Genomic DNA, 16,672 nt, shown 5'->3' with positions numbered 1-16,672 from the left:
TTGTGCTAACTTTTACTACTTTTTTCTTGGATCTGTATGCTTACTCCTTACCTCTCGGTTTAGGAATGTGATTTACTTGCTTCCGAAGTCCAGTTCGGACAGCCCCAAGGGCTAATTGGGTTGATTAGTATGTTTGCTCCCCACACAATTGACCATGGTTCAATTCTTGTGGGGCTGTAAGAAAATTTCTTACTGGGAATCCCTTCATCCTGTGTGAATGACCTACTTTTGACCAGACCAATAAGAAGATTAGCCGAGGTAAACTTGCCCGAACACTCTTGACAGTTACGACCAAAGTTTTGAATCTCGTACCTTGCTAGTTGGTACATTTCGGTATTGTCCAAATCTAGTACCCGACGCATTAAATTTCGTTCCAACTCAAATACCGGTCAGTACTAGTTCATACCGAACAATATCGAATTTCGTAAATAATTATTTTTTCCTTATAATACCGGTCAAATAGTGGATAGTAGCGACCTATTTTAAAAGTTATGTTCATTTTTAATGAATGAATGTGGGTAAATAACATTACTAGTGATAAATTCAAAACGATATCCGGTATCTTACCGATACTAATACATACCGTATCAATAAAAAAAAATTAATTTACTAAATCAGTATTTCAGTCGGTATAGTATTCAAAACCTTGGTAGGAAAAAGGAAACAAGCACTTGCGCAAGTTACAGAGGGAAAACCTGACCGACATAGGATGCGAAAACTATAAATACGACCCGAATAAACAAGAGCACTTCACAATCCCAACCCTAACCCCGTTCTCTCTCTCTCTCTCTCTCTCTCTCATGGCGAAAGCGGAGTTGAGGGGCCGACCGGTTAGGGTCAAGAACAAGACCCCCGCACCCATCCAAATCACCGCCGAGCAAATCCTCCGCGAAGGCCTACAAGAACAGGCTGCAGCGGACTCCCTCGTTCGCCCACCGGCATGCCAAATCACCGACAAGATCGAACTCGACCAGTACCTCGACAAGAAACGCAAGAGCTTCGAAACCCTAATCCGCCGAGCTGGGCCAACGAACCCCGCCGCGTGGACCGGCTACGCCCGCTGGGAAGAGTCCCGGCGCGACTTCGCCCGCGCCCGGTCCGTCTTCGAGCGAGCCCTGTCCGCCCACCGGAGCGACCACACCCTGTTTCTGAGCTACGCCGCCTTCGAGATGCGGAACGAGTTCCTCAGCCACGCGAGGAACGTGTGGGACAGAGCCGTGAGTGTTTTCCCCAGGGTCGATCAGCTGTGGTACAAGTACGCCCACATGGAGGAGATGATCGGGAACTTTCCTGGCGTGCGCCGGGTGTTCGACCGGTGGATGCGGTGGGAACCGGACCAAGAAGCCTGGCTGTCGTATGTCCGGTTCGAGCTCCGGTACAAGGAGATCGAACGGGCCAGGTCGATTTTCGAGGGATTGGTTCGGTGCCGCAACAGGGCGTGCGCTTGGATTGCTTACGCCAAGTTTGAGATGAGGAATGGGGAGATTCTCAAGGCGAGGGAGTGTTACGAGAGGGCAGTGGAAAAACTCGTGGGTCAAGAAGAAGAGGCTGTGGAATTGCTTGTGGCGTTTGCGGGGTTTGAAGAGATTTGCAAGGAGACAGAGAGGGCGAGGGGTATTTACAAGTTTGTCCTCGATCGAATACCGAGAGATCGCGCGGAGTACTTGTATGGAAAGTTTCTTGCCTTTGAGAGGCTATACGGGTGTCAGGAATCGATAGAGGACGTGATTATGGCGAAGAGAAAGTTTGAGTACGAGGATGAGGTGAGAAAGAATCCTTTCAATTATGATGTGTGGTTTGACTACGTTCGGTTGGAAGAGAGCCTTGGGAGGAAGGAAAAGGTTAGGGAGGTTTACGAGAGAGCCATTGCCAATGTTCCTCCGGCTGCAGAGAAGCGATTTTGGGAGAGGTATATTTACTTGTGGATTTGGTATGCTTTATACGAAGAAGTTGATGTGAATGATGTAGATCGCGCTAGAGCTGTGTATAAGGAGTGTCTTGCGCTTATTCCTCATGATAAGTTCTCATTCTCCAAGATATGGTTAATGGCAGCGGATTTTGAAATCCGGCGGTTGAATCTCAAGGGTGCACGAGTTATCCTTGGCAACGCGATTGGTAGGGCTCCTAAGGGAACTATTTTTGAGAAGTACATTGAATTAGAGTGGCAGTTGGGGAACGTTGACCGTGTTCGAAGGATTTACGAAAAGTACTTGGAGTGGTCACCTGAAAATGCCTCTGCTTGGATGAAGTATGCTGGACTGGAGATAGACTTGGAAGAAATCGATAGGGCTAGAGCAATTTTTGAGGTTGCTCTTTCCCAACCAGCATTAGACAAGCCAGAGGATCTTTGGAAGGCCTACATCGACTTTGAATCAATCACGGACCATGAAAGAGCCAGAGAACTTTTCGAGAGGCTTTTGAAGCTAACAAAGAACGTGAAGGTGTGGATTAGCTATGGGGAGTTTGAGACTTGCGCTGATAAGGGAGACAATGTTCATGAATGCATTGATCGTGCTCGAAAGGTTTACCGGAGGGGAATTGATTATTTCAAAATACATGCCCCTGAACTAAAAGAAGAGAGGGTTAAGCTTTTGGATCACTGGTTAACAACAGAGGATAGTTTCGGTGAGCTGGGTGATACAGATTCAGTGCATGCCATGAAGCCCAAGAAGATCAAGAGGAGGCGACATGTAGAAACTGAAAATGGTGTAGCTGTTTACAAAGAGTACAAAGACTATCTATTCCCAGAAGAGTTGGAGGCATCAAATATCAAGCTTTTTCAAGCTGCATACAGGTGGAAGAAGCAGAAAATTGCTTCTTGAGGTTTAGCAGAGCTCTTTCCTCAGTATTCCTTGATACATACCTTATCCCCTTTTAATGTCTTGATGATGTGGTGTTTGTAATTTCATTTTTGTGGCTTAATCCCCTGATCTGTGCTCAGGAAGTTCTATATAAACGTTTTGGCATGCTATATGATTTGATATAAACTCTTCATGTGTTCAAATTCAAAACAACATACAAATAAGCATAAATCCATTAAGCCAAAGTGACAATGATTATTCAGCAAGTCATTGGAGCAGATATGAAGTATCACTTAGGCCTTCATAGTTTGCATGCACTAGGTTCTCCTTTTCATTTGGGCAGCAAAATGTAATTTCGTACTAGATCATGAGGGATTCTAATAAACCATTATTCATGAGTGTGAATCCAACAGACATAAAAAGGCATATCAGACATGAATATTCTTGAAAATATTTGAGCTCGTTATTTCAGCTTAAATCCCGGTTATTTAAAGTTTCCATGATCAAATCATAAGAAAAATGAGCTCAAGTAGTGGAGTTAATGTTTCACTGATTATTTCCTATCAAATAGTAGGATTTATTATTGCAACCAGAGAATGTATAAACTCATATCTCAATGCTATTTAGTAAAATCAATTTACGACATTCTTGAAGAGAAGTTGTCAATCTATTGTCAATCCTGAAATTTGAATTTCAAATGGTACGAGTCTTACTAGAAAAGTTATGAAATGGAAACAAAAACTTACGTTTCATGGACCCCTAGAAAACAAAAACATGTCTTATGGTGGAAAACATGTTATACTACCGCACTTTATTCTGATCACATATTATGATGGTTCTGGAAAACATAGATGATAATGTGGTTTGAACTTTGAAGGCTGTTTGTATGTCAAATTTCACCTATTTTACATGGTCTTGAGTACCGGTATTGGGTGCAGGTATGTGTCTAAGAATCCACTTTTCATCTGATTTCAATCCCAAAGGCACGGGGATATTCCTAAATATTCAAATTTCTTAGAATATTTTTTTTATTTTTCTTAAATAACTAATGGTTACAAAGTGCCTTGTGACATTTTATGCATCATATAGGAGTTTCACATAGTTTATATTAGACAAAATATGTCGGGCACGGATCCTATACCCTTATCCGAGTTTGACACAGGTTTTTTTTTTATACATTTAGAAGGATACATGCAACATAGCATTCCACAAGCCCTGCTTTAAGCGTAATCCTTAGACCGGCATCATGTAGAAAGGGAACATTTCGAATCGTTTTGTCCAAGTTGAATTTCAGAATCGTTTTGGTGATTATAATGATTGGAGTGGTGGTAAAGTTCCTTTATTATATACTCCTTTAAAATGACCACCTACCTACTGGTTAAACAATAGAACATGGTGTTTAAAAATCTGGGGCTTCAAATAATTGACCCCCATCTTTTCCTCGTGGATGGAATAAAAGATGGATGTCTCAGGCCTGAAAGAAGGGCTAAAGTTTCTTTATTGTAAATATAATGACTAAACAACAGAACATGGTGTTTTAAAATCTTGTGGACTTCAACTAATGGATCCCCATCTTTTTTCTCCTGGATGGAACAAAAAATGGACGTCTCAGGCTTCAAAGAATCCTCTGCTGAAATGGAAATGAATTACAACAGGGAAGAAGAGCTAAAGGCTTTTGATGATTCAAAAGCTGGTGTAAAAGGGCTGATTGATGCTGGTGTGGCAAAAGTGCCAAAAATATTTTTTAGACCACTGGATGAGCTTGCTGAGGAGTTCAACAGTTACAAGGCCAATGTACAGGTTCCTGTTATTGATCTCAGTTCAATTGGTGGAAGTGATGGGCGTGAAAAAGTTGCAAATGAAGTCCGGATAGCATCAAAGGACTGGGGATTTTTTCAAGTTGTCAACCACGGGATCCCCTTGAACGTGCTGGAGGAAATGATTCATGGAGTACGTATGTTTCACGAACAAGATCCCGAGTTGAAGAAATCATGGTATACACGTGATCCAACAAAAAGAGTGAGATATGGGAGTAATTTAGATTTGTATGCGTCGAAATCTGCAAATTGGAGGGACACCCTAAACATCTCTATGCTTGTTTCAGATAAACTTGACCCTGATGAAATTCCCATTGCCTGCAGGTATGTTGTCCATGAAGCCCGATTTATTGTTGTTGCTGATATATTGAGCAAGCCTTTAAGTATTTACTATGTCAAACTAGTCCGTGATGTTATTGCTAGTTTCATTAGTATATCTGACAATAGGGTTTGGACTGAATGGTTTAAGTAATCTTATGGCTGCTGAATTGTAAGGGGTCCAGCATCTGAGGTGCGCTATTAATTAGAACTATCCTAGTTGAGCTTCTTTGGATACTAACCATCAACGTTAAGGTTGTATTGATACCTATCAAAAGCTCTGAAATCAGAGTCACGGTTAATGTTAGTCTAATTCAAGAAATGTAACCATTATACGAAGAAAGTTTGGATCCCCTCTTTAGATCCTAGGGTTTTTTTTGTTTTTTTTTTCTATTTTAGGCGTTAGACAATTTCATTTCGTAGAGTTTGTGATGATATACTACTAGATTGGGTTTGTCTTTGAGCAATACTGTGTTATGTGATCCAAAGTTGAAGTTCAATACTACATCCTAAAGCTTCAATGTTTTCTGAACTGTGTGGAAGAGATAAAATTCATGCATGGCATTTAACATACATATACCATTTGGAGGTTCTTCTCCAAGCTTTGCCATTATTTCAACCATTCTATTTGATCTCATCCCCCGAAAGTAAACCAACCATCGAGATGATTGTGATATCAATTCCCTTTGCTAAATCAGTATGAATGAAAAAACAATTGAAATTCGATCCATTGTAAATCTCAATAATGCAAACACTCATAGCGTATTTATAATCTTCAATTTGCAGAGCTGCGACAATTAAGTATATGAAGTATGTTACTGACCTTGGGACTACTCTATTCGAGTTGTTGTCAGAGGCTTTAGGACTCAAACATGGCCACTTAAACATCCTGGAATGTGGTAAAGGCCGCACCCTTGTTTGCAACTACTATCCAGCATGCCCTGAGCCAGAGCTAACTTTGGGAATTAGCAAGCACTCAGATCCTGTATTCCTCACTGTACTGCTGCAAGATCAACTTGGAGGTCTCCAAGTCATGTTTAATAATCAGTGGGTTAATGTTCAACCAAATTCCGGAGGTTTGGTAGTTAACATTGGGGATCTTCTCCAGGTTTGTTCCCAGTTAATATAACTTGCTAATTGTATTTGCAATAGAATAACTATCAAATCTAACTTTTCCTCATGTTGATTTTAGATAATATCGAATGACAAGTTCAAGAGTGTTGCTCATAGAGTGTTGGCCAACCTTGCTGGACCAAGAATATCTGTGGCATGCTTTTTCAATGGTGTTGTTGTACCTCCAAAGTTATACGGCCCTATAAAAGAACTGTTATCAGAAGAAAGTCCTCCCATATTCAAGGATTTTGTAGTGAGTGATTATAGGGAAAAGTTCTTTTCCAAGGCTTTCGACAACTCTGGCCCCGACGATTTCAAGCTATGAAACCGGGAGGATTTGTATCCACAAAACCATATCATCAAGAAGTAAACGAATAGAGTTAATGTGTGAAGCTGTATTGTGTTGTGCTGTTAATTTTCCTTCTTGTATGAATTATTCTAGGTACATCATCATATATATTTTTCTCTCTGTGCGAGTTTGTGGAAGTTTTCTGTATATATATATTTGTGTCTGAATACAATGAGAACCGGAGTTACAAAGTTTTTCGTTCCTGGGTTTTGGTTTTCCATTTTTTCCCTCAAGATGTGTTCCCAACCTTCAACAAGATTCACTCTGTGTGGGTCCACCATAAGGCGTATTCTGTTTGGTCACTGACTCAAACCATTTGGGATGCGGCTGCCATAAGCCCAAAAGAAGGCGGTCACTTTTGCGCGCTCTTTGGTACTCTCATTTCAGCCAGTACATGGAACGTCTGAGGGGTCAAGTGTTATTGGACCATACAATTAAACTCAAAGATGGAATAGTGAACTATACTTGAAGCAATACATAATTGGGATTTTGAAAGGTAAAGAGCTAAGAGAATTTGCAGGGAGAGTTGTTGTCTTTTCGTTGTTTATAGGAGGTAAGAAATGGGAAGGGAAAAAAAAAACCCTTTCCTTTGGTGCACCAAATTGAGCCTATGCTGCCAAGTATTGCTTCAAATTTCCAATTAAACCTCTACATGGCATACACTTGTTTCCTTACTTTTAACATCCCTTACTATAACCCTTATTCGAGTGCAGAGTGTCTGACTCGCGTACACGAGCATAGTATATATCTAGAATGATCCATATTACATAGAATTTGCATGCCCTTCTCCAAGTGAGATCCTTCGACCGGCAGCATGTAGAATGGGGACATCGAAAACATATGATGTGAAGATGAATATATTGAGAGGGGGGAATAGCTTAAAATTAAAAAAAATGCTCGCAACATGTCCCAAGGACCCGAGAAATTTTTTTTTTTGGTGGGTCGGGAGACCGCGTCATTTCACCGAAATGACGGTCTTCCAAGCCCATCGAGTAATTCCTCCAGGTACAGAGCTTGAGGTTCATGTAGTACTTATGCACCCTTTAGATTCCCATTTATCTATGTGTTGTGCCCCAGGGGTCACTCACGCACACAATACACACTGATTTAAGAGGGAAAACTCGATTTATATATATACTCGCACAATATATACAAACTTGAAAAAATCTGTCCAGGGAGAGCCTGTTTGTCGTTTGTTTCACTTGCTATCGATGATCGATAGAGAAATATTCTAAGCATTGGAATGTGGATGTTTGTGGTGGTGGAGTTTGGTTCCTTACCGTATTTCAGGACTTCTCTAGAAGCAAACGTAATGAATTGAAGTGAATGGAAATGGAAGAATAATAACAAATGGACTTTATTATACTTCAAAGTAGAAGTCGATCTACAATGTAAACACAGTCGAGTGGACGGTTATGTTACAAGCTACTCCTAGAGCAAGAAAAGTAAAGTATAGATAAAAAGTAGAAGCCTTTGGGCGATTGAGTGGGGGTTCTAAACATTTCTGTTCTTGTATTTATAGGTTGTCTACTCGACTTGAAATTTAAACTTGACGAAGTTCCCTTTCTTAAATTTGAATCAATCGGTTACTTCTCTTGTTCTTTCTCTTCTTTCTCCACATTCTGAGACGAGTAGTTATGAGATGGAATGCCACATCGTGCACACCTTTATCAACTCTCTTTATCGATTGTCTCATCCACGATCTAGATGTTCTTTGCTTGCTTTCCACTATCTGACATGTGTCCCTGACTATAAAACACATTTTAAATAGTCGATCTGTCCATTTGATTCTTCGCCATGCATAAATTATGTTCAAACTAGTTCGAATACTCTTGACAGAAGTCATGATTTGACCTAGTCAATCAATATTGACTAATTTGCAAAATTATGTTGTAAACAAAGCCACAACCGGCTCCCCCTTTCAGACATCGTCCTCTCAGACTCTCATCAGCTCAACCCACTCTTCTACCTCTCAAATACAACATGTATTTATAGGGAAACCAGGGGAGAAAATCCAAAGAGCATTGAATGCTCTTTTCATGCGTGAGAGAGAATCAAGATTTGCATGCGGCAAATCTTCTGCAATCCCAGAAAATCCAGCAACCCCAGCCATTAATGCTGCCAAGACTTTCACAGGGGGTCAACAATGGCTGCCAAAGCCATTCACTCTTGGGTAGAAATCAACACTATGTAACTATAGCATCTATATATAGTTGACTATGAGAAGTATTTTGAGACATTATTACAGGATTTTGAGTGATCGCCAAGTTTTCCTTTTATAACAATAAGGGATTGATTAAACAACTATTCCATCTACAGTTGGCTTTGATAGACTTTTTGGACATTACATTAATATTTTATCTTACAGCCAAGTTCTTTTATATTATAATAAGCTGGTGATTAAAGCACATAAAATGGACTTTAAAAATCTTGTGGACTTCAACTAATTGATCCCCATCTTCTTCTCTTGGATGGAACAAAAAATGGACATCTCAGGCTTCGAAGAATCCTCAACTGAAACGGCTGTGAATTACAGCAGGGAAGAGGAGCTAAAGGCCTTTGATGATTCAAGAGCAGGAGTGAAAGGGCTAATAGATGCTGGGGTGGCAAAAGTCCCAAAAATATTTGTTCGCCCACCGGATGAGCTTGCTGAGGAGTTTGACAGGTACAAGAACAATTTACAGGTACCGGTTATAGATCTCAGCGCTATTGAGGGCTGCGATAGTCGCGAAAAAGTGGTGGATGAAATCCGGATGGCATCAGAGGAGTGGGGATTTTTTCAAGTGGTCAACCCTGGGATCTCCTTGAACGTGATGAATGAGATGATTGATGGAGTACGCAGGTTTCACGAACAAGATCCCGAGGTAAAGAAATCATTGTATACGCGTGATCGGATGAACAGAGTGAGATTTGAGAGTAATTATGATTTGTACGAGTCAAAAGCCGCGAATTGGAGGGACACCTTGAACATCTCTATGCTTGTCTCGGATCAACTTGACCCTGATGAAATTCCCACAGCATGCAGGTACGCAGTCCTTTAAACTTTGATTATCCATTGTTGCTGATATGAGCAGTAAGCCTTTAGCCATTTTCAAATTTTTTTACGCATTCCTGGCCTATGGTGAAGTTTTAACTCTTTCGCACATCAAGTAATTATGTGGTTGATTGATCTGCCATCAAGAGGAAAAAATGAATCATATGGACATGACTGCTGGTTTATGAGGCGTTCAGGTGCGGAGGTTCTCCATTTTACAACTATTCTTTCTGATCTCCTCTGAAACCTAAACCATCTGCGTTAATGTGTCGCATATCAACTCCAGTTGAAATCAGAGTCACTGTTAACTGTCCAATTTTTTAAGAAGGTAACTATTAGTACAAAGAATGGTAGAATCCCCACTTTTTATCCTAAATTTCTTTTACGGCAGCTGAAAATTTCACTTCGTCAAGTTGGCAATCACAGTGTACTATACTTGATTGGGTGAGTATTCTATCAATTCTGTGTTAACGATAGAGAGTTGACGAGGTTGAATACTACATCCTAAAGCCTCAAATGTGTTCTAAACTTCTTGAAAGAGTTGAAATTCGTACATTTCATTTGGCATAAAATAAAACCATTTTAAGGTTTCTTTCTTCTCCATGTGATGAATTTACCCTCTATGCTTATCCATATTCAACCCTCGTAGTTGATCTCATCCCAAAAGGCGAAAGAACACCACCCATGTAGATGTTTGGATGTCAATTCCCTTGGCTATTTCATTGCACATCTAAAAGTTTGAAATAAAATTCACTGGAGTTATCGCAATCTACACTGACAAGAATGCAACTAAGACCATATTTCTGCTCTTAAATTTGAAGAGCTGCAGCACTTGAGTATATAGAGCATATTACCAACCTCGGGCGTACTCTATTCGAGTTGTTATCAGAGGCTCTTGGCCTCAAAGATGACCACTTCAACGGCCTCGAATGTGGTAGAGGTCGCACCTTTGTTTGCCACTATTATCCAGCATGCCCGGAACCAAAGCTAACTTTGGGAGCTAGCAAGCACACAGATCCAGCATTCCTAACTGTACTGCTGCAAGACCAACTCGGAGGTCTCCAAGTCATGTACAAAAACCAATGGGTTGATGTTCAGCCAATTTCCGGGGCTCTGGTAGTTAACATTGGGGATCTTCTCCAGGTTTGTTCCCAGTAAATATCACTTCCTAACTATGCTGCTATTCAGTAACTATAAAATCCAACTTTTTTCGTTATTTTGATTTCAGATCATGTCAAACAACAAGTTCAAGAGTGTCGATCACAGAGTCGTGGCTAACCTTGTTGGACCAAGAATTTCTGTGGCGTGCTTTTTCACTGGTGTTTTTGTGCCTCCAAAGTTGTACGGCCCTATCAAAGAGCTGATATCAGATGAAAATCCTTCGGTATACAAGGATTTTCTAGTGAGTGATTATATTGAAAAGTTCTTTTCGAGGGCACTTGACAAGTCTGGCCTCGACTATTTCAAGCTTTAAAGGTAATAGGAACTTAGGGGATGCATTCTCCAAAACTATATCCTCAAGAAGTGAACAAATAAAAGTTCCTGCGTGGAGCTGTATTGTGTTTTCGCGAAAACTTTTCCCCTTTCGTATGAGTAAGTTAAAACATTGATGTTAATTAGTTCAAACTTTTCCCTTCAATGTGTTTTCTGGTCGTTTAGTAAATGAATTAGGCTCGGCTCGTTATGGGCTTAGCTTGTTTACAGTTGGGCTGAGCTTGAGCTCGAGTTTTTGACTCGTTTAGTGAACAAGCCGAGTTTGAACACTGTAAAGCTCTGCTCGGCTTGATTTATTTGCAGCGCCATCAGTTCTTAAGTCGGTCTCCCACCCAATTCTAATATTACTCCTTCCATTCGCTATTATTTGTCCATTTTGGCACGTTCTGCTGTCACAAAAGAATTTCACTCTCTTTGATACCAAATGAGAGTTTCCTAGGGTAATAACGGAAATTCACTGCCTATAGAATATAACGATGATGTTGCCTTCACAAATTAGAATCTCTGTAAATACTCTCTACGTTCCGATTTGTTCATCCCTCGTTCTATACAGTAACCGGATAGAAAATTGGTTATGTTGTTCAATTGGCAATACATTTTACATGTAAGATGGATATTATTTGATAAATCACAATTAGTTCTATTAAAAGATTTCAAAATCACAAAAAAAATATTACCCCATAAATTTTGAGATATAACCAAATTAAAAAGTTGCACGAAGTTCTGTTTGGCCCGAAGTACCTCCATGGATTTAGTTACACAATGTCACTAACTAACATCAATTTGTTTTAGAAGAGAGGGTGAAAAAGCGGCCCGACAAGTTTCAAAACGGCCTAACAAACAGGGACGGTGGGAGTACTCAACAATTAGCAACGGAGGAGCGTATGATAAAACTGTTGCCATCCAAGTCATCAACTATTGCGGAGAAGAAAACTAGGAGTTCACCTTCCATATATTGAAAGAGAAGAACAAGAAAAGTGCATGTTAACATTGGGAAAGACTACATACACATTCCTTATTTGGGTATATATCATATATACCCCCAAAATGTTATGATTCGTAGAGAAAATTTTACGAATCGTATCGCTAAAAAGTTACAATCGATTTTAGTATAAAAGTTACAAATCCTAAATGTTACGAATTATATTGCTAAAAAGTTATGATTTTTTATTATAAAAGTTACGAGATGTACCAAAATGTTATGAATCATAATAAAAATGTTACGAATCTAAAAAATAAAAAATTACGAAATGTTATGAATCATAATGAAAATGTTACGGATTATTGCTTCGTCATGACGAAATGAATCTAAAAAATAAAAAATTATGATCGAAATTCAATTTTTTTTGAATGAAGCCAGATACATTGGCTTATTGGCTTATTTTTGTCTTTATCCAAAAAAAAAACAAGTTTCGTTTCTAATTTTTTATTTTTTAGATTCTTTTCGTCATGACGAAGCAATAATTTTCAAAAAATTGACGAAAAACTAACAAATACGAAATTTTTTTGAATAAGGCCAAAAATATTCCAAGACAGATTATTTAACCGAACAAGTCGTTCATACTTCATATCATTCCAGATACTGTACATAAAGCTCCCATTAACTTATTCAAAGCATACAACAGAGTCTATTGTGACTCCTTCGTGGTTAATGAAGATGGAATTATTTCATTTCGGGTAGGTAACATTTCAGAACCAAATCCATCGCACTAGAAATATATGTTCGGAGGGAAGTGTATTTTTTGCTTTCTTATGTAGTTGGCTTGGGAGCTTGATCGGTAGGGAGCTAGGCAAGAGAAGGGCTGCTCAATGACGGAGGGAATTGTATTTTTTGCTTTATTTCGTTTTGTCTGATTTAGTCAAGTTTTTGTCCGAATTTAGTCCGGTGATTTGTTGGTCATGTGCTTGATATTATTAGTTTTATTTTTTGTGAACCTGAGCTCCCAAGGCGAATTTGAAATAGGCTGACTGCCCTCTCTAATGGACACCCATTTGCCCCCATGGGATTCCTCTCCGTTGTGTAAGTTTTCGGCTCACAGTTCAAAAAAAAAAAACGACTCCATCGGTGCCCCTAATGGAATACCAATTGTAATTGTCTAATTCATGGGATTCGGATCATCCATCTCAACAATCAATGGTCTGAATGTGTTTGCATTTTTGACCAGTACAGATGGACGGTCTATACCGGTCAAAAATGCAAATACATTCGAACTATTGATTGCCGAGATGGATGGTCTGGATGAAAACCCTCACACGATCCTCACAAAGAGATCCTCATAGAAAATTTGGATCCTCTCGGCAATCAATGGTCCGGATGTGTTTGTATTTTTGACCGGTAATAGTTGATGTGTTTATATTAACTATTACCGGTCAAAAATACAAACACATCCGGACCATTGATTATCGAGATAAATGGTCGGGATGAAAGTTCTCACACGATCCTCACAGAGAGATCCTCATAGAGGATCCGGATCCGTAGTACTATGTGGTAAAACCGGGGAAAAAAAGGATGCAATAGTCATTTGTAATACCCTCTTACATAAAAGAGAGCTGATAATGGTACAGCAGCCCAGTACAGATGGGTTTTGCGCCCGTCTCGGGTCCCACAAAAATTATCGGAACCGCTCATTTTGTTCAAAACATATTGTTTACGGCCCTTATAAAACACACCGGTTCCTTACGAATACACGAAGCCTTTGTCCTCACCCCGAAGTCAACCTCTCACCATTGGATTAGTACCTGTTTCACTCTTAATAGTTTGACAAAAATGTTACATGCACAATTGTTGTGTCGGTTGTGCAATTAATTTTTGGTCATCCAAATGTGTTTCGACGGTCTGAATTAAAAATAATCTATTAACGCTTTAGGAACTGTCATAAATGAAATGAATCTTGACCATTAATTACAATAATGGACGATCAAAAATTAATTGGGTAAAGAGTTTGGCATAACGATTGTGCGTGTAACATTAATTTACTACTAGAATTAATTTACATCATCAATATATCTCACATTAGTCGTCACAGGAACATATACCAATCCTTTTCATCTAATCCTCGCTCACCACCAAAACATACCATGCACCCGATGCCACGTGCGGATGGGATTTTTTTTTTCATTCAATTGTCTAGAGAGTTCTTTCATTGTCTTATATAAGAAAATTTTGTTTACAAAGCAGCTGTAAACACGAGCTCAATCTCGGCCGTTCAAAAGTGTTTTGGACGATTCGGATTGAAAATAATCTCTAACGGTAATAGATAGTCTCTATTACTGTTAAGACCGTTAAGAGATTATGTTCAATCTGGGTCGTCCAATACCGAAACGAACTACTGAGATCACTCAACTCTGTAAAAAGCTACTTTGCAGCTGCTCCGTAAATAAGGAAATGGGGGATGATGCTGTGCAATGGTGTGCGTAGACCATACTGCATCTCCAAGCCGTCGGATCGTGCATCCAACGGCTCAGATCTCATCTCGGCAATGAACAGCTTTCAATTGTTGGTTGCCGAGATGAGATCCGAGCCGTCAGATGCACAATCCGATGGCTCGTAGGTACGCAGCACGGTGCTGTGCACCTTACTGCACCACACCAACCCGAAGTCCGTAAAATAAGTATATCTCGTCTTATATATAGATACAACTTTCGACTTGGACCATACTTCCAATTATTACTCTCATTTTTCTCTCCACTCATAACTCCAAAAAAAATTTTCAAAACTCATCCAAACACAACATTAAAATTACTTGAGAGTGATATTGTAAATGAATGATACTCCGAATAAATTAGGTTACATAATGCGTACAAGTCAGGACGATGATATGCAAATATCTTTAGAGTCTCTTTCGAGGGAGGGAATAGGGATTTGGGATCCTTAATGAGCGACCCATCATTTCTTGAAATCATATGTGGCGATCCTCACGAGTCTCACATTACTTCAAGATTTTAGGAACTTGGAGAAGTCCCTCCACGCGACCCCTAGCCAAGCAGATTGACCGAAACGGGCCGAGCTCTACATGGCGATCGTCGATCGGTAGCGTCGGTAGTCAGTTTGGCCGTGCTTGGAAGCCATAGATTTCGTTTCAACCTTTGATTCAAGTGTAATTTCAGTTAGCTTTTTATAACCTGAAAGCAATCATTCATACAAATGACGCCATCCTGATGAAACCTAACATCGTGGCTGCATTGGACAGTTGGGGAGGCTCCGGCAAAACAACTTGGGATTAAACTTGGCCGCCGCTATTCGCAACCTTTTATTTTCTCTCATAGTTCACTACATTTCGGTAAATGGTTATTAAAAATCATAAATAACATTTCGGTAAATTGTTGTTGAAAACAAAATTATATTTCGGTAACTACATGTCGAAAATATGTTCAACTTTCGGTAAACAACTGCCGAACATACATTTTCGGAAAATATCTGTTGAAAAAAATATTATATTTCGGTAATTAGATGCTGAAAATATATCTCAATTTCGGTAACTAACTATCGAGTACAATTGAAAATTTTTAACGGGCTATGGGAGAAAATAGAAGGCTACGAATAGCGGTGCCTTGAACTTTTATCCCTTCATTTTATTTATAGGATAAATCTCAATGACACCCCCTCGATTTCAGACAAAACACACTGCACACCCCTTTACTTTTTGAAACCACTCTAAAGTTTTTTTGATTAAAACAAAAAAATAAGTCAAAATAACATTTTTCTTTTATTTTTATCTTTAAAAAAATTTGAGTTTGGATCATAATTTTTTACTTTTATGATTCCTGACGTCAAGACAAATCACTAATGCATAAAATTTTGACGCAAAACTAACAAATGTGATATTTTTTTAATAAAGACAAGAGTCCCCTAATTATGGGTTTGATAGGATGATTTCAGAGCAGTGCCAACACCACAGCGTTGGAGCATCTCCTACCGGCTCAACAAATGCTTACTATTAGCATAATTACCGAGCGGCACTTGTATTTGTGGTTTCCAACCGACACGGCAAACCAAGAGGCAAAATGCCTGATGCCACTCCCGCACGGCACTTGTCAGTTGTAACCCATAATGCATTGGGGTGCGTACTTGGCTTGTATTCCTTTCCTGATTACTGTACATTTTCTTTTCTTATCAATGGAACTATCCTAAACTTTGGGGAAAAAAAGATCTAATCCTTGTGGGTGTGTAGAGTTTTCGCTTTTGACTAAATGGTATTTTCGGTAATTTGCACTTGGTTTTTCACTTTTCAAAACAGGTCATTTCCTTTAACTAATTGGACTAAACAATATTTTTAGTGAAAACAACATTTCTATTGCCATTAATCCAAAAACAAAAAATATACGGAAGGACGTTCTTATTTTGAAAGAGAAAATGTCCATATCTTTGAAAATTTGTATGAGTAGGAATTCTCTTTTTATTTTATTGAAGAAGGACAAAAGAGTAATTTCACTTAACTACAAGAGTAGAAATTCTCAAGAAAACAAAAGAATCTGGCTTGTCTACGGTCCAACTTGGACTGCAGATGTGTAGTCCAAGTGATCGCAACTTTTGATAGTGTTTTTAATAGTCTAAATTTGTTTTCAATATTTTACCGGTAATAAAAGAATTTTACCAGTAAAAAATTCAACAAATTTAAACTATTGATTGTCAATTTGAACTGCACATTCTTCTCTTTTTTTAGTACATTTCGCACATCCTTCTTTGCAGTTGAGAAACCCAATCCAAACAAAACCCACCCTATCATTCCAAATGCTTGATGTGGCG

At 39.2% G+C, this 16,672-nt stretch overlaps 2 protein-coding genes across 3 annotated transcripts; both read left to right on the top strand.

The window, feature by feature from the left end:
* Positions 1-751: 751 nt before the first annotated feature.
* On the top strand, positions 752-4,592 carry LOC131324120 (uncharacterized). Of its 2 annotated transcripts, none has more exons than XM_058355947.1 (2): positions 752-2,823; positions 4,457-4,592. In XM_058355947.1, exon 1 carries the CDS (start codon positions 801-803, stop codon positions 2,820-2,822), a length of 2,022 nt encoding a protein of 673 aa, XP_058211930.1. In that variant the 5' UTR covers positions 752-800; the 3' UTR covers position 2,823; positions 4,457-4,592. The 2 variants fall into 2 exon arrangements, with proteins under 2 accessions (XP_058211930.1, XP_058211929.1); XM_058355946.1 differs by having other exon boundaries at positions 4,414-4,552.
* Positions 4,313-11,137, top strand: LOC131323965 (uncharacterized). Its single transcript, XM_058355798.1, has 9 exons — positions 4,313-4,942; positions 5,723-6,044; positions 6,129-6,372; positions 6,492-6,788; positions 6,895-6,951; positions 8,394-8,571; positions 8,854-9,423; positions 10,254-10,575; positions 10,661-11,137. Exons 1-9 carry the CDS (start codon positions 4,389-4,391, stop codon positions 10,904-10,906), a joined length of 2,790 nt encoding a protein of 929 aa, XP_058211781.1. The 5' UTR covers positions 4,313-4,388; the 3' UTR covers positions 10,907-11,137.
* The last annotated feature ends 5,535 nt before the right edge of the window (positions 11,138-16,672 follow it).

This window comes from Rhododendron vialii, chromosome 4a, assembly GCF_030253575.1.
Source record: "Rhododendron vialii isolate Sample 1 chromosome 4a, ASM3025357v1".
Classification (NCBI taxonomy): Eukaryota; Viridiplantae; Streptophyta; class Magnoliopsida; order Ericales; family Ericaceae; genus Rhododendron; species Rhododendron vialii.
This window is presented reverse-complemented; position numbering and strand designations above follow the sequence as displayed.